Raw genomic sequence first — 26,835 nt, forward strand, 5'->3', positions numbered from 1 at the left:
GCGCACACACGCGCACACAGGGCCCCGCTCGCTCCGAGATCCCCGGCCACGTAAGTAACTATTAATACCGCCTCGCCGGGAGTTGCGGGCGTGCTGAGCTCGGGGATTGGCCTCGGGCACCATCGGCCATCCCCTTCAATTTTAAATACACATTCTTACCTCTGCGGAAGAAAGAAAAATAAATAAATAAAAGACGAAGAAGAAAAGGCATCAATTTTCTCCAAAACAAACCCCAGCGGGCAATTTGGGTTTAGGGTCGGGGGAGACGGAGTGGTTGTAAATTATTCCAAGGCAAGATCCAGTTATCCAGCGGGAAAGGAACGCCGCAGGTTGGCTGGGGGCGCATCCCCCTTCCAGCGCCCGGAGGATTCCCCCCCCTCCCGCCCGGAAGCTCGTGCCGGGGGAATCGGAGACCATTGATCTACCCTCGTCCGTACCCGCACTTCTCGCTTTATTCGGAGGACGATCTGGAGCACGAGCGAGCTGCGACAGCATGAGCCTGTGCTGACCTCCGCCCGGCGGATCAACCCGGGCTTTGTCGCGGTACCTGCGCCCAGCCGGCGCCGCAACTCTGTGCCCGGCTTTTGCAGTCTTTTGTTGGCAGCGGTGACCGCTCTAAGTTAAATGCTCCCTTGCTATTCTTTTTCTTCTTCTTTTTTTTTTTGTCTGTTTGTTTAAATTTTGGAGAGCTCTTGCGATCTTGGAAAAGCCTCAGACGCCATCTACAGTTAAAACGTAGGTAACTACCCTCGCCGGCGCCCCCCCTTCCACGCCCCCCACCCTTTCCACCAAAAAAAGGGGTGCAGCGCGGATTCTGTCTGCCGTGCGGCGCGAGCCGGTAGACCCGTGCTTATTTCCTTTTTCTTTTTGTTTGGTTTCTAACGCGTTGAGACCAAGCTGCTGCCGTGCGCTCCTCGAAGATTGCACAAACTACAGCAGGGCTCCTCCGCCCCGTCTGCGATTCGGAAGGCTGCGTGGGGATCGCTTCGGGAGACCTGGCGCTGCAGCTCCCCACCTTAGCAGTCCGGTTACTCGTCTAGATCCACGTTGGAAAGAGAAAGAGAGAGAGAAACTAAAAGTGCGGAGATTCTGCAAATCGCTGGCTGCTTTGGGGTAACAAAAGGACCCGAGTTACTGCCGACTGAGCACCCCCGGGAGCCGGGCTCGGAGCAGACGAGGTGCCCGGCGGCGCCCATTTGGGGGCTTCTAACTCTTTCTCCGCGTAGCCCCCTTCCCGTCCCCTCCCCTCTCGTTCCCTTTTAAAATCCGTGGCACGGAGGCGCCTGCAGCCGCACTCGCCAGCGACTCATCTCTCCAGCGGGTTTTTTGTTTGCCGAGTGCGATCCCCACACTCATGAACATACACAGGTCTACCCCCATCACAATAGCAAGATATGGGAGATCGCGGAACAAAACCCAGGATTTCGAAGAGTTGTCGTCTATAAGGTCCGCCGAACCCAGCCAGAGTTTCAGCCCGAACCTCGGCTCCCCGAGCCCGCCCGAGACTCCGAACTTGTCGCATTGCGTTTCTTGCATCGGGAAATACTTATTGTTGGAACCTCTGGAGGGAGACCACGTTTTTCGTGCCGTGCATCTGCACAGTGGGGAGGAGCTGGTGTGCAAGGTAAAGAGCTCGGGGTTTGTTTTTGCTTTTTGTCTTTTAAAAAGATTCCCCGGCCGTTTGGAGGGGGCGGGAGGTCGCCAAGCTGCGGAGCCTGGAGGAGGGAGACTCGCGGGATAATTATCCGTGGCCTCGTTAAATGGGTTTATTTATTTGTTCACGTTCGACTAGTTGCGAAGTTTTTAGAGCGTTGCAGACAATGGGGCGGGCTGCGGCGGGGGCGTTTTGGGGAGAGCCCGGGGTTGGGAAGGGCGGCGGGACTGCGCGGGGGCCACGAACACGCGTGCTCCCAAAGGCTCGTGGAGCGCCTCAGCTCTAGGCCGGGTCCCGCTGCCCAAGGGGTTTCTCCTTGTGTCTAGCCCCCTCCCCTTCCACCGTGAAGTAGGGAATCCCCCACTAATTTTAAGGCACTGATGACTGGGTTCCTTTTGCAGCCATTGTTCTGAGAAGCGTGCAGGTGTTAAACCTTTGTTTGGAAGGTGCCCTTTAAAAGAGACACACAAAGGTGTCCCCTCTGGCTGAGCCAGGGGCCCAGCGCGGGGAAGGAGTTTACAAAGAGCTCTCTGCTCCTTGCAGCCTTGCAATAAGGTATTGGGGGTGGAAATCAAAGCCACCAGCGCACCTTTGGGTGTAGGAAAGTGAGTCCTTTGGGTCCTCCTCTCTTGTCTCGTTTCTTCTCATCTCCAGACTTCCGTGCCCGAACACCCCCTCGCGCCCCCCACCCCCAACACACACCTTTGCCAGTATGGTTTACAGGCCGGCGTTTGGAGCCCCAGGGATTCACAGCGCTAATATAGAGATGGGCACTTCAGTTTCCTTTTTGTCTTTGACCCCCAACTGGTGTGTCTGTGTGTCTTTGTGTGTGTGCACTCCAGACAAGGGGATGAGAACAGTTGCAAAAAAAAAAAAAAAAAAAAGAGGAATAGAGTAGAGCATAGGGGATACCCAGGCAACTGGACATAGATCAAGAATTCATTGTCAATTTTACATTTGGTCATTCTTGGTTTTTCTTGGGGGAGGGGTAAGGGGCTAGTGAGGAGTGAGGACCTCTGCTGTCTTTGAAATGGGCACTCTGTACAGCTGTGCTACAAATAATACATCACACTTTTTACCATTAACCACAGATTGCTTTATTTTGTGGGGGACTGGAGTCTTTCATTGTAAATATGCGTTTTGTGGAGGTCTTCAATCAGTTTTGGAATTGCTCAGTACAGATCTCAGGGGGAAATCAGAGACTCTTCAAATATAGCTCTCTGCTTGTACTGAGCATTTGGTATTTTGCAACTTCTCCCAAGTTATTGAGACCCAGAGCAACTGTGCCCGGTTAACCAAAATTCAGTAGGCTATTCAGAGCTGGATTGAATTCTCAGAAGACCTACAAGGTTGCACAATAGGGGAGTCATCCTTTGAAATGAATGAATTCCACAGAGCTGCCACTCTCCTATGAAATATGCACAATCGCCCAGCAGTGTGTTCACTCCTTTTGCTCAACTTCGGTACAGCATTTTAATATTTTTCAAAGGCTGGAGATGCTTTTAAGTAGAGGGACTCTGCCTTCAAATTCTGCAGGAGCATCTTGCTGTTATTTCTTTGTTTAAAGGCAGAGGTGACTTGCCCCTGCTCTTTCTTTCTCCCTCCAGATTCTTCAAGACATATTTCACTTTGGGCTGACCTTACCGTGTCATTCATAGACGTGCTCTTTGGCCTGAAACTGTACTTAATCTGCTGGTTTAGTTATTGCAAAGATTGAATCAGCCCTCACCAATTACTGTGGGGCTGCAAGTGGATTTAAGTGCAGTATCATTGTTCTGCTTGGCAGAGGTCATCCCTTTAAGACACAGCAGCCTGTTTTCCTGCCTTTTTACCAGAGGTGACATGGGTGACTTTTTATGCAAGCATAGCTGTGTATATCCTAGGAAGCTCCAAGTGGTTTTTATAAGGCTGCTTCTTTGAGCTACCCTCAGATACACAGTGTGAACTCAGCTTACTGCAAGGCACTGTGAAATCTACACATTGAATCAAGTTCCTTTTGATGTCTCAATATAGAGTTCATGTCTCCTAGCTCTATGTTGACCCAAGGAAAAAGTCTTTGCAAAAACAGATCAAATGTAAAGATGCCATTCCTATAGAGAATTGTCACGAGAGAATGCTCCAGGATACCATTTGGGGTCATTTAACCAAAATAATCAAGCCTGTTTATTGTCTCCCTGAGCCCACTGTAAGCTAGGCAAATGAAGGAAGGCAGCTTTAGGGGGGTCTTTACCTTATTATTTTCATGGAAATGCTGGTAGCTACTATGCACATTGACATAATTACTATCTTGGCAAAATGGGCACTTGGTTTTGGGTTTTTTTTTTTTTTTTTTTTGCAAATGCTACTAATGATGGCCTAATCTTCCTGCCTTATCTCAGCTGTCACATTATATAACTTAGGCTCCAAATTAAACATTTAAAAGAAGGTGGCAGCCAGGCTTATGGCTTGATTTTGCATTTGAAGGTGATGGTTTAAATACCAGTCCAACCCCCTTAAATGCCTCTGATAGCTGCTACTAAAAGTTTGGTACCTACCCATTTGGGAGAAGAGAAGTATTTGCTTTATTTTTCATACTCTGTCCACCATCTTGGAATTTGATCTCCTACAGAGGGTATTGGCTATTTCTTGAAGCTGCCATGAATATGTTGTTTTTTTGTTTTTGTTTTTGTTTTTTTAAATTTCTGTGTCCGTTCAGTTTTTCATCAGTGGGACGGGGTAACTGACTGAAGGTGCTGAGCAAAAATCACCTTTTAGTTTTTTAAAAATGCAACTTGAAGGAGGAAGTATATGATAAACCATCGTAACTCCACAAGCACTGGAGAGACCGAGCCTGCAGCCTCCAGCTTCAGAACCCATCCCCCCCCAGCCCCCCCACCCCCGTTATATAACACGGAGTGTTTACATTAGCCACTGCAAAACGTTTATTACTCTCTGAAATTTTTGAGGCTTTCCTAGGTTTCTGCTGCCCGCAGCCTGGGTGTTAAAGTTGACTCAGGCATTTCAGATTCCTAATTGAACGGACCTCTGAGGTCACTGCTCGTGGGTCATCATTTGACAGTATCAGGGTGTGATTTGTGGTCTCTGGAGACGTTGAAGTATTCATTCTTAAATTCTAGCAGCTGTACTGCCTTCCTGAGATGCCTCATTATGGTTCATTCACAACGTTACTTTGCTTCCTCGCCCTGGGTTAGCACCAGCCCTCCTGAGGTTCTTACTATCCTTGTTTGACTCACAGACTTCTTTTGGTTTTTGAACCGAAGGGCGACTTAACTTCAGTTGTGGATCTTAAATGGCAGCCTGTGTCCCTGGATGGGTTTCCGAAGGCCTGTGAATCCCCTGAAAATGAATCCAGTATTGTGCGTGCGTTGGAGAATGGGCATTGTCAGCTAGAGGGGACAAAGCTTTTATCAGGTTCTCACGTGGGATCCGGACCCAAAAAGGTCAACAGAGTTCTAAATCAACGTCTCCAGGTCAGGAAGAGGAGGGAGGCCCAGTGACCCTGAGTGCTTTATCCATCTTATCCAGATTATTGGTGGCCAAGCCAGGATTAGAGGAGCCTCAGTTGGGTGATTTCTAGGCCACGCTGCAAAATGAGGATCAGGGAGAGGATGTTCTCACTAATGAAAAAGATTTAAGAAGCTAAATGGTGGTGCACGGGGACCATTTAAGGGTTTGTTGCTGGAGCCTTCTTGGCCTGCAGTGCTTTCCAGCAAAGCACCTCACGCCTGCCCCTCACTCATGCAGGCACAGAAGGGAGTCATGTGCCTACATTCCCAGGCAGATAGTAAAACCACATTCCAAACCCAGGGATTTGTATTCCTGATTTAGTGGAGGTCTTGAAATGAATGAAAGCTTTTTTTTTTTTTTTTTTTTCTTATGACCTCAAAGATTCTCTGTAGTGTTAATTCCTCTTAGGATGGTTTCAAAAAGGTATTGAGGATGGATTTTCTTTTTAAATAACCCCACAATGAGGTGGCATTTCACAGGCTAATTTTGATTCATAGAAAATCATTGCATAACTGATTCATTGAGCTAGATGGTGTGGAGGGACTTGAGAATTGTATCTGCTTTCTTTCCTATTAAGGACTGTGTGCCCTATTTCTTAGCTCTGCCGCTGGGGCTCGATTTGACTTGTTCTCTGAGCCTCGATATCCACATCTGGAAAATGAAGGTATTGAATTGGAGGACCTTAAGGCGAAGTCTGCATATTTGCTCTGTTAATGGCCAATATGTTGTAGAGTGCTGTATAACACAATTGCATAAAATATATTGTATACAATCGCTGTGGTTGTGTGGTGATGCCCGCTTCTGTTCTGTTTTTTTTTTGGAAGGAAAATAAGGCTTTGTCTGCGTAGCCTGGGGTGGGTCACTTTCAGATTTTGCTTTAGTTCTTTTTTAAACAGGTAGTTGGAGTAGAGAGAAAAAGGTAATCCGACTTAACCATTTGTGTACCGTGTTACGTCTTGCAAAGCGCTTTTACCTCCATGTTGTCAAATAATCCTCCCAACACTGTGAGTCAAGGGTCCTTTGCCCATTTTACACATCATAAAGATTTGGAAGCTCAGAGAGGTCAAGCAGCTTGTTCAACGTTACACAGCTGGGAGCAGGCAGGGCCAGTGTGGTCTGGGTCCAGGTTCGGTCTGCCTTCTGTCTCTCAAAAGCCTGTGGTTCCGTGGTTTAAGAGGCACCCCTGATTCTTGGTCTTGTGAATCCTGTCTTAGGTGTTTGATATCAGCTGCTACCAGGAATCCCTGGCCCCGTGCTTTTGCCTGGCTGCGCACAGCAACATCAACCAAATCACCGAAATTATCCTGGGGGAGACCAAAGCCTACGTGTTCTTTGAGCGAAGCTATGGGGACATGCATTCGTTCGTCCGCACCTGCAAGAAGCTGAGGGAGGAGGAGGCGGCCAGACTGTTCTACCAGATCGCCTCGGCTGTGGCCCACTGCCACGATGGGGGGCTGGTGCTGCGGGATCTGAAACTGCGGAAATTCATCTTTAAGGACGAAGAAAGGTGAGTGTCATTCCTGTCCAGAGCCCGTAGCATACTCTGACGGGCTGCTCGGGAGCATTCTTGCTTGAGAGGTTGGAATGGACGGTTGTTTTGTTTTGTTTTTTTGTTGTTGTTGGTTTTTTTTTTTTTTTTTTTTTTTTTTTTTGCTGCCTGCCATCCAGGCGAGAAGGAAGGGTGAGCAGACAGAAGGAGGTGAATGAATATTGTGATGTTTTAAGTGCCCCGGGAAACTAAGTTGCCACTACTCCAGCAGCGTTAATGAATGCTCGGAGGTCGGGTGCCAGGATTGTCTGTGACCTGGTGATTAGGTGTTTTTTTGTTTGTTTGTTTTGTGAACTTTGAAGATGGCTGCAAGCCTGTGTGGCATTTTCAGTGTGAGTAAGGCATGATTTTGCTTTTGAAATAATCCTACCTTTGGAACACTCAGTGCCTGTCATCACTGATTTCTAATTCATTCATTCATTCCTTCACTCAATAGATGTTTCCTAAGTGTACGTGTATGTATGGCTAAAGTGCGTGTGTATTACTCACATTTCTCAGTACTGTGAATATCAGGATGCATTAACTAGTCAACTCACCTACAAAGGAATGTTCCAAGCCCTGAATGCAGACTATATACAGGGTCAGATGGGACCCGGGGGCTGGGATGTCCGCTCTAACTAGGACTTGGAAGTCAAGAAAGTTTTTATGGGAGAGGTGCTTTTGGAGCTCACTTGAAAGATGAGTATGTTACAGACAGTGTGGGAAGGACCGGCGTTGCAGGTAAGGGAGGTGCCAATACATATACACAGCAATGTGAAGGTCTGGGTTATTGTAGGACACAGCTGGGCAGGACACTGGGCATCTGGGTTCCATTCATGGTTCTTCTACTCACTCATGACATTCTGTTGAGCAAACCCACTGGGGCCTGCTTTCTCTTCCAGCTGACTTCTCTTGTAAAACTCTTTCGAGCCACTCTTTTTCTTTTGAAGAATGTGCTTTTTTAGAGGGGTGGAGGCAAGTGATTTATATTCATTGCTGACTATTCCAAAGATTGTTCTAGAGTTTCTACCCACGTGGGTCGTGGAATTACCACGACAGCCTTGGGCATCCTCGACTCCTCCTAGGGAGGTGGTTGGTGAAGTGGAGGTCCGTGGTCACAAAGCTATTAAGGCCCATTTGAGTACAAAGCTGGTGCATGCCATTCATTCATTCACTCAACAAACATATCTGGAGTATTTTTTTTTTTTTTTTAACCTGGAGTATCTTTTTTGTGTCAGATGAAGAACTGGCTATCAACCCTTTCTACCTACAGGTTACTGTGCCATGTATCCAATGGCCTGTGATGCTTTAGGCTATTGCTTAGGGAAGTCTGTTGATGTCCTATAGAAAAGATATATAATAAGATCTAGTGGTGTCTGCTTTGGTTTTTTTTCATTTTATGGTTACAGCTAATTGGGAGGTAAATGTCTGGGAAGCATTTCGGGATTAGCAAAGGTAAAGGGCCTGTGTTTACTTAATGCAAGTGGAATAATTTGATGACAATTTATATATATATATATATTTTTTTAAAGATTTTATTTATTTATTTGACAGAGAGAGAGATCGCGAGAGCAGGAGCACAAGCAGGGGGAGTGGGAGAGGGAGAAGCAGGCTTCCCGAGGAGCAGGGAGCCCGATGCGGGGCTCGATCCCAGGACCCTGGGATCATGACCTGAGAGCTGAAGGCAGACGCTTAATGACTGAGCCACCCAGGTGCCCCTGATGACAATTTATAATGCAGCTGAGCATACAAAGTGCCGAGGGCCACTGGCCACAGAGATTGGTTACTGTTCCATATTTTTTCCCCATAAACAGGTATCTTAGGCATTCGTGGCAGCTAATAGCCTGGTTTTTGATAGTGCATGGTTTTGACCCTTACTAACAAATGGAAGAAGAGGGAGCTATTCTAAGATCTCGAGTGTGGGGTGACACATATTCTCTTCTTCAGCTCAGATGCATCTGCCCTTGGAGCCTGGAGACTCAGGGGTTATTACTCTGGTTTCACCTTTAATATCCTCTGTGACCTCTTAGTTTGGTCCCTTCCTCCTGGCCTCAAGTTTCTTATCCTTTTATTGTCCTGGCTCTGTCTTATTGGTTCTAAGGTCTTTCTGAGTTATAACATCAGGTATGTGCTTCTTTGAATATTCTCACTGGAAGTTAAATATATACCTGACCCCCAGCAGAATACTGACAAAGATACTTTCTTTCCTCCTGCATTCCACTTTTCTTGGAAATGTAATAACTCGAACTACAAAAATAAGAGGTGATTGTTTGGGACTACTTTAAGGTCTTATTATTAGGTTATTGTTGACCTTACTTAATTCTCTCTGCAAATGGGGGTAGGGTGGGTATCATCATATTCATTTCATGGAGGAGGACTCCAAAATCTTGTGTGAGGTCTCAGAGTTCTAGATAAGAAAGAGCAGAAGTAAGGACATACTCTCTATTAAATCAGCTCTCAAGAAATTCATTTGCCTGCCAGAGGGAGTAAGGGCGATGAATGCCCTCCCTCACGGGGATCCAAGTTTTTAAACGTCCCCTTCAATTGTGTCTCTTTCGAGAGGAATTTCAGGCACCAGTGAGTATACGGGGTGGTGCGTCCAGGGATAGCACACACATGGTAAATACATATTTATGAAGTGAGTCATAGTAGGGTGGACATCCTTAGGTCACAGAACACGGGAGCACAAGTGAACTCTAGGGTCTCCAGAGGGCCCATCTTTCAGTTTTCTCCTGTTGCTGCCTGGAATCAGAACCCTAGAGGTGAGGGTGCCGGCCCCAGTGCCCACAGTTAGCTAGAAGCAAATAAGGGGCTGAGTCAGACCTCACATTTGCTGTTGAAGGCCTTTTCCTCCAGGCCTGTCTTGTCCTTTATGGGAAGTTAAGAGTGCCCAGGAGTAGATGGTGGCAAAGCTGAAATCCTTGATGTCCCAGGGCTTAGAGAAGAAATCCCAAGATGTCGGAGGCTTCCAACACAAGGACTGTGAGTCTCTGGCACTGAGTTTGGAGCTGTGTTTGACTTTTGCAAAAGAGCATGACCCTTTCTAGAAAGATCTAGATAGAAGTATCCCGTATGAATGTGAAACCATAACACTTCACTGGAGTAAGCATGTCAAAGTGAAATCCTTTTTAACTTTAGAGAGCATTTTCCTTCTGAAAAAGGAAGCATCAGTGACAGGGAGGAAGCTGCTCATCATCTGTCCCCGGCATGTCTGACGGCACCTGAGCCCATGCAGCCCTGCCTCCCTGCGGGGACCAGCAGGGAGAATGATAGCTCCTCATCTGATGGGCGAGGTGACTGGGTTGCACAGGAGTTACGCGACCTTGCTTACGGTCATACAGCCTGCATGCCGAGGGAGCCGGCCTGGAAATCCTACCATTTCAGTCCAGAGCTCTTTCCCTGCTCCCCGACCACGCTGAAGTCCCGGAGGACTTGGCTGTTCTTAGCATGACAAGTGTCTCTGTCTGGGCAGCTCTGAGAAGGTCACTCTCATTTTCAAGGACATTCCAAATGTTCTCATCAGTAGCTGAGAGGAACTTTTTCCCCAGCCATCTGTCAAGTTTTTGTGAAAGAGGAATAATGCCTTGTAACCTTCCTCCTTGTTGTTTTGCCTTAGAACCTCTTGATTTCAGAGTAGGAGGCTCTGGTGTTGTCACTCAGAGTATTTCTCCCTCCGTGTGTCCCTGCAGCCGTTGAGTTTCGTGGCAGTTTCTCTTTGTTGGTGCACACAGTGGCTTGCGGGAAGGAACCTGCCTGTGTTTTGAGGGGGACAGCAGTCTGGGACCTCACTGGGCTGGCAGCCCCCACCATCCATTCTAATCAGCAAGACCTCGTCAATAGGTATTTCAATAGGACTAGAGTCTGTGTCTCTCCTGACAACACCCAGCGGGTGAGAAAACAATGGGTTGAATTTGAAAGGCTTTTGAAACGTTGAAGGATGGAGTCTGTGTCTGTTTTCTGGCCCTTTATGCATTGGTTTTTTGGAGGAGGGGAGACACAGAAGAGGCTTTTGGAAGTACTACTTTATTAAGCTTCACATCACCAGACCACTCTTTTGTGCATGGTCTTCTCTCTCTCAGGGATGTGCATCTTTATGTCTGATGCTCTTGCAAGGAACTGAAGGTGAAAGCATTATATAGTGAAGTTGGCTGAGCCCCACCAGGTTCAGAATGAGACCAGCCCGTGTGCTGACTCTTTATGCATGGATTTCCGATACTGGACCATCTGTAACTGAATCCTGACCACCCATGAATGTGTTTTTGGGAGAACGATCAGGTCCATCAGTCCAGTTTCCCATGAGCAGCGTGAAGACATGATACACGCATGACACCCCATGTTACGTGAGGGCCTGATGCCAGTGTGCCTTCTGCCTCTGTGTTGAATTAGTAGCACTGCTGATTCCTTTGCTTCCCTTTTATTTTGATCTGGGTTCTAGATTCGGATTCTGTCTCTACCCCTCATTAGCTACCTGGTCTTGGATGAGTCCTTTAATGCCTCTGAGCTGCAGATTCCTCCCGGCAGAAATTAGGACTGCATCCCTGTGGGTGGTTGTGAGAGCCCAGTGAATGATCCAGAGGTGTACAGGGTGGGGCAGGTGCTCACTATAGCCCGCCGGTCCTAAAGTCATTGATAAAGTGGTGCCATTTTCGACCAGCCATTCCCAGGGTGCTGGAGGCTCTTGGAGAATGTGCTCCACCTCTTGGGCAGCCATTTCATGAAGAGTGGAATTCTTGTGATGTGAGGGTTCAGATTTAAGGCACATCTTCCTTTCTTGTTTAACTGCAATATTGGATCAGTGCTAGAAGGGTGATTGACAGGGCAAGCACCAGGCTCAGAAAGGCCAGAAGGTCGACCAGATGTACACAGGGGAAGGCGGACACCAGGCGCATGCAGGGAGCGAAGGACCCCGCTTCCCGGGCCTGGACTGGCCCCAGTGTTCTCAGCCTTGCACTGCTGCTTCTCCATCCCTGGGATGTTTCTGCAGAGTAGAACTAAGGTGATTTTTTTTTTCTTCTTTCTGAGGAAGTTAAACCCCTACCCTGATTGTACTCAGCGTGGACACACCCTTTGCATCCACAGTTTGTTCCTGTAGTAAAATCAGAGGTGGGCTGTAGAGTGGGAGGGGCCGTGTGTAGGAGGGGGCCCTGAATCTGATAGAGGGCAATGCCCAGGTCCCGCAGCCTCCCCCTCCCTGCTGTGGTAGTGGGCTGATCTGCCTGGCCAGCAGATCTTCCAGGAGGCCCCCAGTTTCACTTTGAGCCTCTAAGGGAAGGCCTGAGCTTTGGGAGAAGACCCGTTACTCCCGTGTGGAGGAAGAGTCACTGTCTGGAGTCTAGTCCCTGCTCCTGCACTGATTAGCAAACTTAATCTTGACAAGTTGCATAACCTCTTTTGTCCAGATTACCTCATCTGCAGAGTGGAAATATCCAGAAGACTTTCCTCATGAAACTAAATGAATGAATGCAGGTGAACCCAGAGCTTGGCGCGTAATCAGCCACGGACAAGTGGTAGCTCCCGCCGTCTTCACCTCATATACACGTAGTCTCTGGCCCTCCGGGTGACATAGGGCAGCTTGCTGAGTCAGGATGTGAAGAGCCCAGGAAGCAGGTGCAACCTCAGGCTGCCCTGGGAGCAAGCCAGTGTTCCTACAGCGGCCCCTGTTTGGCCAGTTTGCTTTCTCTTCTCCCTTGGGACCAGGCTCCTCGCCACCACCCCCCCCAGTCCCCTGTCCCCTGTCCCCTGCCCGCTGCCCCCTACCCCCTGCCCCTAACCTCGATTCAGTGTTGACATTTCCCTGCACAGAAATAACCCCCTGTGAATTGAGAAACATGCCTCTGTATGTGTTTCTTCTTTGGTTAGAAGATTTTTATCTCTTGACGTCACAAGTTGCATTTCCTCTGCTTTGTGGAAGCTGAACAGTGCCTGCTTCTGCAGGAGGAAGGCTGGACCCAGCAGCCCTGGGCCTCTCAGCGTCACCTGCCGCCATCTGCCCAGGCACGGGACCTGCGTCTCCGGTGTGGTGGAGGCCTTTTCCCTCCTCCCACCAGCTGAGGTCTGTACACCTTCTCTCTCTCCTCGGATTAGTTTCTGTACTGGCTCTTCTTGTAGATCTTCAGCCTCCATTGAGGCTTTAATATCTAACAAAATAGAGAGCCCAGACTGGAGAACAGACCCTGCCTTCTTTCGTCAATAGCGATTCATATGAAGTTGTAGGCTCATTGTATTTTAGCAAAAGACCTGACCTTTTTGCTTTGAAGGAGACAGAGCTCCTGGAATTCCCTTCTTTATGTTGACCACTTCTCTGTGTTTCCGGCACTGCCAGCCCTTGGGGGAGGCTTGTTCCCCCACTTCTCCCGGGGTGGGTAGGTGACCCCCCTCCCATAGCACACTTATAGTCTCCCCTCTACTCGAATGTCCACATGCATCCCTCGACTGTCCTCATGCCTCAACTCCTTCTGGGCTGGATGCTTCTTGGGGACAGAGGCTGTCTCGTGGTCCCTGCTGCGGGAACACAGTGGCATTGAATGAATGAAGATCTCCGTCATTGAGTGTATGCATTTGTGATCGGATTCTCAACGACAGAATGAGAGAAGTGGGAGTAAGTACAGATCGTTGGCCTCTAGGACATTGCCCAGAGTGGGAGCCCTGGAAGACTAAAATGTATAACTCTCCCACGTAGACACCTTTTCAAAAAGAGCTCCTTCAGTGTTCTGCACCGAATGAGAAATTAACCCATCGTTCCCATTTTGATTTAATGATTTATGCAGAAGTGACATTTATTTAAGACACTGTTATCAATGTCTGTGGTGGGGTTATTTTCATTTATGAAGGACTTCCCTAATCACAGAATGGAGAGCATCCTCAGGGTTCTTTGCTTAGAAATAGGATTTCTGGCCGAGCTGTTTACTGTTTGTGCTTAATAAATTAGCTGATGGGCTAGACTGAGACCCTGGGCAAGCAGAACCAAGGGCACAGCAGTGGGATCTCTTACTCCTTCACTGAGCCATTTGACCTTGGCCTACCTTCTCTGACATGGGTCAGAGATCATGAACTTAGAGTATCCAGCAGGGTGCCTGCTGCACTGCAGAGCCTTAAAAAGGTACCTGTCATGACTGCTCTTGATGATCAGCTGTTGGCTTTGGCCCTCATCACCCAACAACCTGGAGATTCATTTATTTATTCGACAAATAGTATTGAGCATCTGTCATGTGCCAGGCACTGTTCTAGGCACGCTGCGTTTACTGTAGTACCCGATGAGATGGAACCCTTCCCTCACGGGACTTACATTTCAGTGAAATATTATCTGGCTTCCACCATGGACCAGGCCCTGTTCTAACTACAACACTTAAAGGAACTGATTTAATCCTGCTTAACTACTGTATTTACATCAACCAGTTTAAAACCAGTGAGTAAACTAGTGCTATTATCACCATGTTATGGATGAGGAAGTTGAGGCTCAGGGCCTCACAGCTAATCATTGGCAGACCTGGGGGTCTGCGCCCAGGACACTGGAGTCCCGTGCCGAGGTCCTCAAATACCACTCTGGCTCTAGGAAATAGACACCAGGTAAAATACCACCCCTTGTGTCCGATCCATAGAAGGAATTTTCTCATGCAATTGGGCAACAATTTGAACACCAGGAGGACCTCATCAGCACTGAGTACTGAAGCTCAGTACTTCCTTTTCTCTGAGGGGTCATAGGCCACCAGTTAACCAGCCCCACGGGCAGTCCTGTGATGTCCTGTGTTTCCGTTTTATGGAGTGGGTTTTGTTTTCTCTGCGGAACTGTAAAGTGGGGTCCGATTCTCTTTCTGTCTTCCCTACCTAGCACAGGGCTAGCCTTGTAAATACTTCGTGAATGTCTGGCAGTTGACTAAATGGGTGTGTGAGTAGCCCCTTATGCTGCTCTGGAGGCATAAATATTATAAGAAAAATCCCCTAGATATATTGATGGCAGAGGGCAGTGGATGGAAACACATTTTAAATGCCCTTTATCCGGGACTCTCGGGAGTTTCTCTAAAGCATGAAATAGAGTCAAGCCTATTTGAAATTTCTTTGGACTTGAGAGAGTGCAGTTCTTAAGCAGAATCATGCCCAGATACCCTGAACTCTAGGCAGCATGTTGCAGCCAGGGGCAACTTCGACATGGGATCCACACTATGTTGCAAATATTTATTAAGCATCTATTATGTGCTGCGTTCGGCAGAAGGTATTGAGAATACGAGAATCACCTCTGGAGAATCCTTTTCTAGTGGAAGACATAGTGTAATGGTTATTTTTCATACCACGTTACAGAGAATGGGTGTGCATTAGAGAACTCTCTGGGAGCAGGAAGAAAATGTCCTAATGGCAGAATGGGGTGTAGAGAATGAGCGTGTCAGGAGGAGATGGGCTCCTTCTCGGGTTGGTCTGAGTGAAGCAGAAGGATGTTCAGAAAGTGTGAGGAAAGGCCAAGAGACACGAATGAGCCCTGGGCAGGGAGGGGCATGCTAGTGGAGAGCACTGTGGGGGATCAGAGATGAGAATGAAGAGGGAAGAAAAGGCCTAGGGCCTGGATGCATGCCCATGACCTTGAACTTGACCTGAAATCCAGGAGGAGCCATTGAAGGGTTTTTTGTTTTGTTTTGTTTTGTTTTTGAGACAGGATGGGACGGGGTCTGGTCGTGATTCTGGAAGTGTATGTGCAGGATGGCCTGGGCAGGGGTATCAACTTCAGGATGCTGAGGCTGAACCAGGACCCAAGCAATGGGATCAAGGAGGGGTGGGTAAGAGGCAGAATTAAACTCAACCCTTTGATCTTTACAGATGAAGAAATGGGGTAGAAATGTCTTTCTCCAAAGTTCTAGAACATGTTGGTGGTGTGACCCAGAGCAAGAGCCCAGATTTTCTGGCTGACGGAACGTGTGTGGTATGTGCCTGGGCCATCTGGGTGAGCCCCAGTTTAGGACTCTGCCAGGTGGAATCCCTGTCTGGCCTAGTGCTGCACCGCTGTTCCCAGTGCTCGCGGGGTCTCTGGGGTCACGGGGACCGGCCTGAGCCGCCCTCCTGCCCTGCCAATGGTGCATGGGTAGGAATGTTCTGGACTCTGAGTCCACCTAAGCAGCAAGGGGGGAGCAGCACCTCGGGGTGCACCTGGCTCTTCTTCCTCGAAGAATCCAGGCTGGGTGGGCCCTTGGAGCAGCGGTACGTTGCCTGCAGAAGCTTCTCTGAGAAGCTGAATCAACTGACTCGGGGTCAGGGGATCCTTTGGGACCAGGCCTTCATGCAGAGGGGCAAGAGGTGAAGAGTCCTGAGGAGGGGTCCGGAACTGCCCTGCCTTCCTGCCCGGTCTGTCCCTGTGGAGATGCAGGCTGCGCTCGAGGGGTGCTTTCCTGCAGTGCGAAGGCCTAGGAGGTGGGAGGTGGGATGGTTTCCTGCTGTCCCGGAGCCACGATGAGTCAGGGCACAGACAACACAGGCCTTTCTGTCGTGATGGGGCAGCGTGAGAGGACACAGCACCTGGTAGAACCAGCCAGCCCCATCCCTGGAGACTTCCCTCACCCTGAGCTGAAGTGTTTCCCTGAGGGTCACCTGCTGCTCTCCTGCTGATGTGGAAGGAGCTTGACCTGGGTGTCAGGTCTGTTCACTGCATCTACAGGACCCGGCATATCAGTGCCTCGCAGAGGCAACTACTGGAAAAAAGTCTCTGCACACAGGAAACAGAGAATTACAGCGACGATTTATTTGGCAGAGTTTAGCTTCGTTTATTTGTCGAGTCCCAGTGGTGGCTGTCAGGTCAGCTGGATGCAATGTAGGGTGCTGGGACAATCCTGTTCCCCCCACGGGAACCCCCAGGGGGCCCCTTGCTCATACAACGGAACTGATAGCCAAGGGTAGCTTTGCGGTATCGGGCAGAACAAGGCCAGACCTGGCAGTGGCTGACCTTTCTCACTTGACCCTTCTCCTGCTTGGACCCACCCTGTGGAATGGCCTTCAGTGACTTCTCGAATTCCACTGACCTCAGGCCACCGGACTTCCCGTCCCAGCCAGGCCCACTTGGTCTGGCTGAACTCCCAGCCCAGCCCCACCCTGGCCCACCCTGTCCTGATCTCTTCCTGCTGCAGAAGCCCAGGGCGGTGTTTAAAGGTTTCAAAGCAGAGCATGATTTGCTGGGGTAGGCCCTGTTTGATGTTTTGGATGGTGCACTAATTTGGAGGTTGAAAACCGGCTTTTGAATCCCAGCTCTGCCAGTCATTTGCAAGGTGGCCTTGGACAGGTCACCTCTTTGTACCTCAGTGTCTTCTTCTAGCCAATGGGCAGGTCCTGCCACCTCTATCCAGCTCATGAGCTCCAGCAGTTAGGTCATGGATGCCAGGGTTTTGTCTGTGCTAAATAAACCCGGGGCCATGTTTGTCTCCAGAAACCCAGAATCTTGCTTTCACAGATTCTGTTTTTAACACTGAGTAAACCTGTGATGCTGGTGCCAGGATGTATTTTGGAGATGACACCAGCATGACGATCCTCCTGATGTGGACTCAGAGCTGAGTTTTTTCAGGTACCCCATACGTGGCTTGGGACCTTCCAGCCTCTATGCCTCAGTTTCCTTATTTTGTAGGAAGTTGGCACGTATCGTAATATTTGCCTTTCTGTTTTGTTATGAGAAATAGAGATATCGACTGAGCAAGTCCCAGCACATAGTAGGTGTTGAATTCATGGCTGCTCTTGTTGCTACTGTCGCTATTATATACATTATGACCAGGGTGTCGTAGGAGAAGTGTTGCGGTTCCTATAGTTTCAGGTTAAAGGAGACTGAAGCTCAGGAAGTTTGAAGCTAGGAGAGCCCTTTTCAGGCCATGTTCTCGTTTTACAGAAGGGAAACTGAGGCCGAAGGGGCCCGTGGTCACACTGCTCTGGCGGCCCAGGGGCCCAGAGGGAGCCTCGTGGGCCTCTGCTGGGAGGGGGAGGGGCACCGGGACTTCGACGGCCTATGCTACATGCTGCCCCTGGGAGGCAGGAATAGAAGCGCATCCTGCTGGTCCTGGCTTCCTCACCTGGCTGGGGAATCTGATGGCACCAGGCATGGTGCCAAGTCCACAGGCTGCCCCCGCGTAAGCTTTTTTCATTCAGAAGTTAAAGCAAAGCAGGCTGGTTCCTGCCTATGCCAGGGACAGGTTGCAAAATGCATGCAGGGTGCAGCTTCTTGGCCAAGTCAATCCCGCCCCAGGCTAATGGCTCTTTCCTCCAAGAAGCTGCAGGGATAACCGCTGTCATTCATAGCTTTTTGGTAACAGAAATTCTCCACCAGCCCTCCCTTGTCCCTTTCAGGAATCTCTGTTCTTCGTGTACCGTCTTTATTCCCACCACCTCCACAAAGCCCACTGATTGCCTTCGTCAGGACCGAGTGAAGTGAGCAGAATGAGCTAGGCACATTTGGGGGCAGGGGGAGAACATTCCGGGGGGCTGGGTGGGAAATAAGTGCAAAGTGCCTGGGAAGGAACATGGGCACAGAATTCACATCCACTTGGATGTGCTCATCTGTCTTTTCCTCTAGGCTCTGGGCTTGAGGGTGGGGGCCTTATCTTACTAATATCAGTTAGAGTTGCCATCAGTTTTTGCAGATTTCCTATGCTCGGCCACTTGGTAGAGATTGTGCTTGCATTGTTTCATTGTTTCAATCCTCAACAAAAACCCGAGAAGGTGGATGTTAGTTGTCATGTCCTTATTCCTAGTTTCAATGCCCTAATGATTAGTGGGACATTTGAATTACTAGGACCACCGATGCCCTTAGGGATTGTTAACAAAAATCAGTTTCCTTTGCCTGGGAATACATAATACCCAGACTGTTCAGGGGACAGCAGAAGTTCAAAGACTTTTCGTTCATATGGTCCCATGCTGACACGAGCAGGTGCTCTGCCAGGCGCCCCCCGCCCCCACGCTCTCCAGAGCAGACAGAGGCAACGTGCTCCCCAGAGCGGGAACCAAGCCCCGGGGACCTTCTGAGGGTCCCTGCAATTGTCCAGCAAGTCCACGGGGACCGGCACTGGGACTGGAGCACGGCCTCGGGTTCCTGCCATGCGTGCACCCCGGAAGGTCCTTGTTTAAAGACATAATCCCGACCACTTGCCTTGACCCTTGCCTAGGAGTGATACAAACAAGTTCAGGATGTTCCGAGCAGGAAGCAGGGTCAGAAGCATGCACTTCCTCCCGGCTTCTCTTTTTATTTTCTCCTCGCCTGCCCGGGATGTCTGTGCTGCTCCATGGGAGGAACGGGTTCCTGCCCCATGGGCTGGCTCTCCCTGACCCTGGGAGCATGTATGCTCCCCACTTTGAGGAGGCCTCATCGATGGGGACACCCCAGCTGTGGTTTCCTGCACCCCCTTCTCAGGTGGGTGGGCCAGGCCTGCGGGCTGGCTGCTTGGAGCCCAGGGAGGGATGGGCGCTCAGCCCCTGACTGGCCTCACTAGCCATAGGGGCTTACTCACCCTTTCCGAGCATCAGGCTCCGTGTCCACATAAAGGGATAATTCCTGCCTTGGACGTGGATTTTATAAACTTTAAAGGGGAAATCTCTGTCGATACCTAGCACCTTTCTAGATATATAGATGGTGCTTTCTCTTTGGTACTTAGTAATTTTCAGAGCCAGAGTCGGAACACGGGTCTCTGACTTCAAGACGGAGCTGGCCTGGTAAATGTGGGGCAAATCTGGCACAGCACGCGCTGAGCCGGATGTGATGAGCAGATCCAGACTCGCCCCACCTGGAGTCTGGCTTCGGAAGGGAGGAGGCTGACGTGGCAGGTGGGTCAGCTCCGGGGCGGCCGACTGCCCGCAGCAGGTCTGGTGCACTTTCCCCTGCACTCCCGGGTCCACTGGGTATTTGCGCAGCCCCCGAGGCTTTGGGGGGAGGGAGGACGGAAGAGGTGAACGCCAGGAAGGGCATTAATTGACGAGATCGAACCCTTCCAGTAGGGGGTCAGGCTGGAAGTAGGGTCCCTGCCACCTGGGGAGGGGGGGTGGGTCACAGGGGTAAGGTGAGAGTCACAGTGTAGGGCTGTGGCCTGGAGGGAGGTAAGAATGGAAGAGGGCTTCAGATGTGGTTTAGCATCAGGAGCTTGAGGTGGTGACATCTGTCCCCCGTAAGGGCTGAGCTAGCAGCAGCTCAGGTCTCCGGAGGCACATCCACGCCCTCCCTAACCCCCGCCAGGGACTGAGGTATCGGAATTTACAAAGCCTGTTTCCCCATGGATACTTCGTCTGACATCCACTTAATCCTGGCGAGGGAGGCAGAGCGGGGCTGTTGTTCCCTTAAAGATGGGCACACTGAAGCTCCGAGGGGTTAATGGTGTGACTGCCCCTTTCCCTCTCAGACTGAGTGTCTGCTGGGGGGCCGCTACTAGTCTCAGTGCTGGAGAAACAGCAGTCAGCACAGGTGATGTTCTCTACATACAGAGCGACCTCAGCCACCTGCTCCCGAGCTCCTGGAGGTGGGAATGAGGCGATCGCCCTGCAGTGACCAAGGGAATAATACAGAGTATAAATGCATGACCATACAAATACAGATGCATAGTATTACGGGTGGCCGCGGAGGGCAGGAGAGGACTGGGCGTGGGGTGCCCCCCTATATAGGATGGTCAGGCAAGGACTCTTTCGTGAAGCTCATTTGAGCAGAGACCTGAAAGAAGTGAGCGGGAATGAGCCATCCCCGTATCCGGGGGAAGACGTTCTGGGCAGAGGCTGGGAGAGAACCTGCACGGAGGCCCCAGGGAGGACTGTGGTGGGTGGTCGGTGTGTTTGAGGATCAGGGAACGGCTGGAGCAGAGAGGAAGTGGGGCTGCAGGTGTGGTCAGGAGGCCCGGGGCTCACCCTGCAGCCGCGGGGAAGATGTTAGCCCCGCATGCAGGAGCTGGTGGGCTGTGGCGGGGAGCCCAGCTCCCAACCAGATTCCACGTCGGGTGCTCCTTCCACCGGACTGTCCCTGTCCCACGGCTAGTTACAGTTGCCACAGCTATAGTTATCCCTGTCACTATCCTGCTGCCGTGACAGTGACCCTGGAGGCCAGGAAGCTGGCCAGCTCCTGAGACTGCTGCCGGTGAGGGTCGGGCAAAGGAAGCTGTTGAGAGAACCCGCTTGGCCCCATTGTGTGCGCCCCCTCCCCTCCGCCCTCTTGGGTTTCCCTGACTCACCTCCAATTAGAACATCTAGGGAAGCTGGTGTGGGTCCCCCCCACCTACTGCCTTTGGTTAGAAAGAGCAACAGGAAGAACAGGATTTGCTTTCCATCAGCCCAGTTCCAGGTGAGCATATCTAGACCCTTCCTGCGTCTGTAGATCGTTAGCTGAAGGGGGAGAAGAACGTGTGTGCTACAGGTTATAGTAGAATTTGGGTGAGCGGGTAAAGAAGACATGTTGCTATATATTACAGAATCCCAGAATGTTAAAACTGGCAGAGACTTTCAGACTGTCTTGTCCAGATGGATGCCCAACAGTGGGAATGTACTTAATGCCTCTGAAGTGTACAGTTAAAAATGGATACAATGATAAATTTTATATATATGGTACCATCATAAAAAATAAAATTAAAAAGAAGACAGCCTCGTCCAACGCTCCTCTTTAAGTCTGAGAAACAGAGAGGTTGAGTGACCTCCCCACAGCCACACAACAGATGAGAGATGTAGTCTGGCCTGGAATCTGCTCTTGGAGCTCCCTGCCCAGCACCTTTTCCAGAGACTACCACCATTTATTGCTCACTGGCAGAAATGAATACAAGGGAGTAGTTACTCCTTAGTCTTTGAAACTTCTGTAGTCCAAATATGAGATCTCAGAATCAACCCAGACTTTCGTCCGATTTTCTTGTTATAGAGAGCTAACTTGATTAACTTGAACCTCACCTTCCTTCTGTGGCTCCCTGAGTAGCCATGGTGGTTGCTCTTTTCAGAGCAGGCTGAGACTAAGGCTAAGGCCTGTAGCCCGAAGGAGGAGGAGGAAAGCAGCGTATGGACCTGAGTCACAAGCTCTGATTTAGGCAAATGGCCCCAGTGTGGTTTCTCCAAGCACTTTCCTGTTCTCCCCCCATTGGAGCCTCGTCACCCCTCGGGACAACAGGGTACAAACTATGATGTGCACTTTTGAGACAAAGGAGCCCACTGGTGTGAATAATCGTGACCTTGTAGGCCCTTGCAGGCACCATCTGTGAGGCCCTGACCCCTCACTCCGGCCCCTCCTCCCTTGGCCCAGGTCACCTTTGTGGCAAGCCTTCATTTGTGGGATGGAACGGGACTAAGTCTATGGGGTTTAACAGCTCCGAGAACTCTGCTGTTAGAGCGTTCTGGCCAGGAGAACAGGAAGAGGATTTCCATTTTAAGCCCTGGAAGGTCGCAATACCTAGTTTTCCCCTCAAGGAATGGCAGAACAGGGAAACAGGATTCCTGGGAGTCCCCCTGAGCGAAGGAAGTCTAGAAGATTCTGGCACCAGGTGGGGGACAGCTGTCAGTCTTGAGCAAGTCATTTTGTGTGCTGGTCCTCAGCTTTCTTCGCTGCAAATTAGTATAGTTAATTTTAAGAATTTAACTTATCTCCAAAAGTATTTACCAAGCGCTTATTTTATGCCCAATGGTCGTGTCAAGCTCTACTGTATAAAGAAGGGTGCTGGGCCCCAGGGACTCAGAATTCAATGTGGGATTTCTCCGCCTCTGTTCATGAGTGCAGCCAGGAGGCATCCTGGAACCTGTCAGCCGGCTCCGTCGTCCTTAAAGGGCAAGGGGAAGATTGACACACACACCCCTGCACACATGTGAGAAATCAGACTCACATATGTGCATGTGTGTACGTGTTGGCACAGGTAGAAGATAGAGGTAACTAAGTCAGATAAGCATCAGGTCAAGGACCAGCCCCTGGGAGTGTGATGGGCCAGACAGGAGTCAAGTTCAATGGTAAATCTTGGAAAGAAGATGGGCTTGCTATGAAGATGTCAGCCTCGGAAGGGCTTATGGCAATGCATACCTGCTCGAACATTCCCCAGCTCTGCCTGTGTCCGAAAGAAAGGCAGCTTGGTAGTGGGGAAGGAGCAGCAGGTTGACTTCCTTAAGGAAGGTGTGGGACCAAGTCTTCTCTGTTTCCCAGCTAAAAGGCATTAGACAGATTACTCAAACTCCTTGAGCCTTGATGTTTTTATCTGGAAAATGGAATCATCAAATCTTCCACGTCTAACAAAAGGACTGTGGTGTTATAAAGCCAAGATGCCATTGGGTAAAAAGTCCTTTCAGACTGTTACATCATGTCAGCCAGAAGCTTGCCAGAAGTTGGCGACAGAGCTTCTGGGGGCTTCCCAGTGGGTTGGATCTGAGTTCAAATCCTGTGGGTCCGCATCACGACCTACATGTGTCTGAGAATAGTACGAATCTCCTATTCCGTCATCACTGACGTGGGGGAGATGATGATGTCATTTATGGTCTGTTTACCTGCTGGAGGTGTGGGTTCACCCCAGTAGATCTTAAGCATCGTGCAAATTCCCTGTCGGTCTTACTCACTCCTGGGCCCCCCACCCTGGAACAGTGTCTGGCACCTAGGAGGCACTCAGTAAGTCATGTTTGGCTGGTTGAATGAATGAATGAGTGCATGCGTGGTCTTGGAAATACTAAAGCAGGGGCTGTGATACAGTGATGGGGTTCATGTGCCTCGGCGTGCCCGTAGGAGCTCACGCTCTCCTCTCTCTTGCAGAACTCGGGTCAAGCTGGAAAGCCTGGAAGATGCATACATTCTTCGGGGAGATGATGACTCCCTCTCTGACAAGCACGGCTGCCCTGCTTACGTGAGCCCAGAGATCTTGAACACCAGTGGCAGCTACTCAGGCAAAGCAGCTGATGTGTGGAGCCTGGGAGTGATGCTCTACACCATGTTGGTGGGGCGGTACCCTTTCCATGACATTGAGCCCAGTTCCCTCTTCAGCAAGATCCGGCGTGGCCAGTTCAACATTCCAGAGACTCTCTCGCCCAAGGCCAAGTGCCTCATCCGAAGCATCCTGCGGCGGGAGCCCTCAGAGCGGCTGACCTCGCAGGAAATTCTGGACCATCCTTGGTTTTCTACAGATTTTAGCGTCTCGAATTCAGGATATGGTGCTAAGGAAGTGTCTGATCAGCTGGTGCCGGATGTCAACATGGAAGAGAACTTGGACCCTTTCTTTAACTGAGCTTGTGCCCCACAGAGACTTAGTAGGTACCAGGAGCGAGAGAGGGCAGTGGAGAGTCCTTCCAGGGGACACGTATCGCCTGGCTTGGTAGCAAGAAAGACACTGACACTCAAGTTTCTCGGTTCAAAGAAGGAGAACCTTCAAGGAGCTGACTGAACATGTAGCATGGGGGCGAGAGATGCGGGGTGGGAGTCTGGGGTTGGTTCAGCAGGGCAGGTGCCCCTGGAGCTTCTCTTCCCTGACATAGCCCCCTGGAGACCACCCCCATCAGTTGGGCTGCTTCTGCCTACCCCACTTTTCATTTGTCCCAAAATAGTTGCAGATCCCGACAGAATCAAAACTCTCTGCCTCAAACACACATCTTGGCATCGCACTGTTAGCTTTTAACTTCTTGTCACGATTCAGGGAAGGTACAATTGGCCAAGGATTTTTTTTTTTTCTTTTTAAACAAGACAACCACCTGATACTTAATGCGGTTCATTAAAAAAAAAAAAAAATTCGGTGCACACAGACTGACCAGAAACCTGGGTGCTAAGCTAAAAGAAAATAGAAGTCCAGTTTGTGTCTCCTTAATTGCTCTTTTCAACTCATTTCTTCTAAATAAACTATTTAATATCCTGGTCAGGAAATAACATGTTGATGCTTTGCTCCCTGAAGGGGAAAAAAAAAAAATCTGTCCTTTAACAAGCTATTCTGTTCTGTGTCCATGGGTTTGTGACAGGAAGCTATTAGAAGTCAAACTTCTAGATGCATTAACTGCTATCGTAGTTTAAAGAAAGAAAAGAAAAAAAAAGGAAGGGAAAGGAAAAGAGAAATTCACTCCCGAATTTTTTTTCCTTCGAACGATGAGGGCTGCCTCATTGGGGGTCCTCTCTGCTGGGATGGGGGCAACGGGGTGAGATCATGGGAGGTGCTTGGAGTCTGAAGCTTTTCTGACACTCTGGTCTCAGCTACACCTTTTGTTTTTGTTTTATTGGAAACTGGTGAAACCAAGCAGGTTGTCCCACATGTATGAAATACAGGGCAGCTATTTCCTTTTCTTTAGGAAGAATGATCCTTTTGGCTTGGAAGGCCCTCTGGTTTGGACAAAAACCCTCGGTAGAGACAAGCGGCAAGAAAAATCAGCTGGAAGCTAGGATGATATAAATAAAAACAGCTCTCTCTTATCCCAATACGCACCTTTGTATTTTCAAGAATTCTTCTATTTATTAAGGAAAATGTCACATTGTGATGTATTAAGCCAGTACTTCAATTACGGGTTGACTTGGGATGACATGTTACATGCTGTAGTTAACATCTATATATTTTTTCTTGTTTGAGTATTTCTGTCCCTGAAATAACCTTTTGTTTGGCTTTTCTAGATAGCTTTATTTGATTTCGAGTGGCAAATGTTTGTTTTTGTTTTTGTTTTTGTTTTTTATTATGGCTTTTCTATTTGCTGTATGATACAGAACTCTTTTGGCATAAATATTTGTGTTTCCAGTACCTCAGTTGTTTGGATTTTACTGCCTGTATGCGTTTTGTGAAATGGTCATGTTTTTGGGTAGGTAACACGTGGACTCTAGTATGTAAATGTTACTTGAATCTGTGCTTCATTATAGTATGTGGCATGTGTGTGCAGATCTTGGATGCTTTATGCCTGCTCAGCAGGAGCCCAGCCTTCACATTCCCAGGAGGGCGGCTTAACCGTTCATAGTCAGGAGACAAGGCGGCCATGGATTTGCCCCTGATTCTATTTTGATAATGGAAGATACAAAGGAGAGAGTTTTTTGGTTTTGGGTTTTTTTGTTTGTTGTTTGTTGTTTTTTTGTTTTTTGTTATACATTCTGAAGATGGTGCTGTGTCAAGAAGGACCCGTTTTTTCTTCCCCGGCCCCTATCTTTTCAGTACCCCATAGGAGGAAAGACTGGTGATGTGCATGGTGGGAATCTATGGCCTCTGGTGCTTTGTCCTGTATTTGGTTTAATGTTTTTGTCCTAATCTCTTCAATCAATAAAATTGTGCGTATTTAACTAAAATGTTGAGATCCTGCAAATACTGAGTCTCTCCCATCTGTGGTTTGTGGCCACCACGCACCAGCCAGGAACTCCTATGTCCTCCCGGGGGTTCATTCTTTTAGCGTGAGCCACCACGACCGCTAATACAAAGCAAAAGCTAGCTTCCATCATGTGTGGGCATATGCTGGCCAATTTAGAGGTAATATCTCACAGTGAATTAATCGTCACTACCACATGAGGAGGTGTGAATTATGTTCCTATCACAGATTAGGAAGTAAGCCCAGAAAGGTGCATCACTTGCCTGGGGTTAAACCACCTGTAAGCGATGGAGTCAGGCATGGACCCCCATCTGTTAAATCCTGAAGCTCGTTTTGCTTTCTATGATGTTAGAGCCCAGAGGCTTTCAGGGCAAGTATGCTAGTAGCTCTGGAGTAGCCAGGCTCACCTGGACTCAAATCATCCAGGCTTCCACACGATTCCTTAGGAAAAGGAAAGCATCTGCTGCAGACCCCATTGGAAACCTCCAAGGAGGAGACCACTGAACTCCCAGAAACTAATGTCTACCGAGCAGCCCTTCCCCCAGTCCGTGTGGGCTTCGTGGGCAATACCATCTCTCTTGTACCTCATTTACTAGAAGTAACTACAGCCCAGAGGGTCAATTTGATCCTGGAACGTCTAGTGCGTGCCTCCCCTGTCATTTCAGTGCAGGCTGGGGACGGGACGTGAAAGCAGACAAAGGCGGTGGGCAGAATGGACTGGTGGGTCAACATAGATCCATGGAAACCCCTAAGTCTAAACCTGTCAGCAGGTGTCCTGGAAGGGGTGGCAGCTGAATTAGAGTCCAGCAAGAAGTGGTTTTGGGTAATGATGGAAGACAAACAGCAGTAGCACTAAGCAGGGGAACTGTGAGTTGAGAACTTTCTGGAAACCCGCCCAAGTGAGCACCACTAGGGCCAACCTGTGGCTAGATCTCCTGAGAGTCCTTGGGAA

The 26,835-nt window shown here is 49.4% G+C and overlaps 1 protein-coding gene across 1 annotated transcript; it reads left to right on the forward strand.

The window, feature by feature from the left end:
• Window positions 1–25,866, forward strand: TRIB2 (tribbles pseudokinase 2). Its single transcript, XM_028099543.2, has 3 exons — window positions 1–1,624; window positions 6,376–6,668; window positions 23,380–25,866. Exons 1-3 carry the CDS (start codon window positions 1,355–1,357, stop codon window positions 23,846–23,848), a joined length of 1,032 nt encoding a protein of 343 aa, XP_027955344.1. The 5' UTR covers window positions 1–1,354; the 3' UTR covers window positions 23,849–25,866.
• The last annotated feature ends 969 nt before the right edge of the window (window positions 25,867–26,835 follow it).

This window comes from Eumetopias jubatus, unplaced genomic scaffold (genome assembly GCF_037043125.1).
Source record: "Eumetopias jubatus isolate StellerSeaLion01/CBP00866 unplaced genomic scaffold, mEumJub1_p1.0 scaffold_9, whole genome shotgun sequence".
NCBI lineage: Eukaryota > Metazoa > Chordata > Mammalia > Carnivora > Otariidae > Eumetopias > Eumetopias jubatus.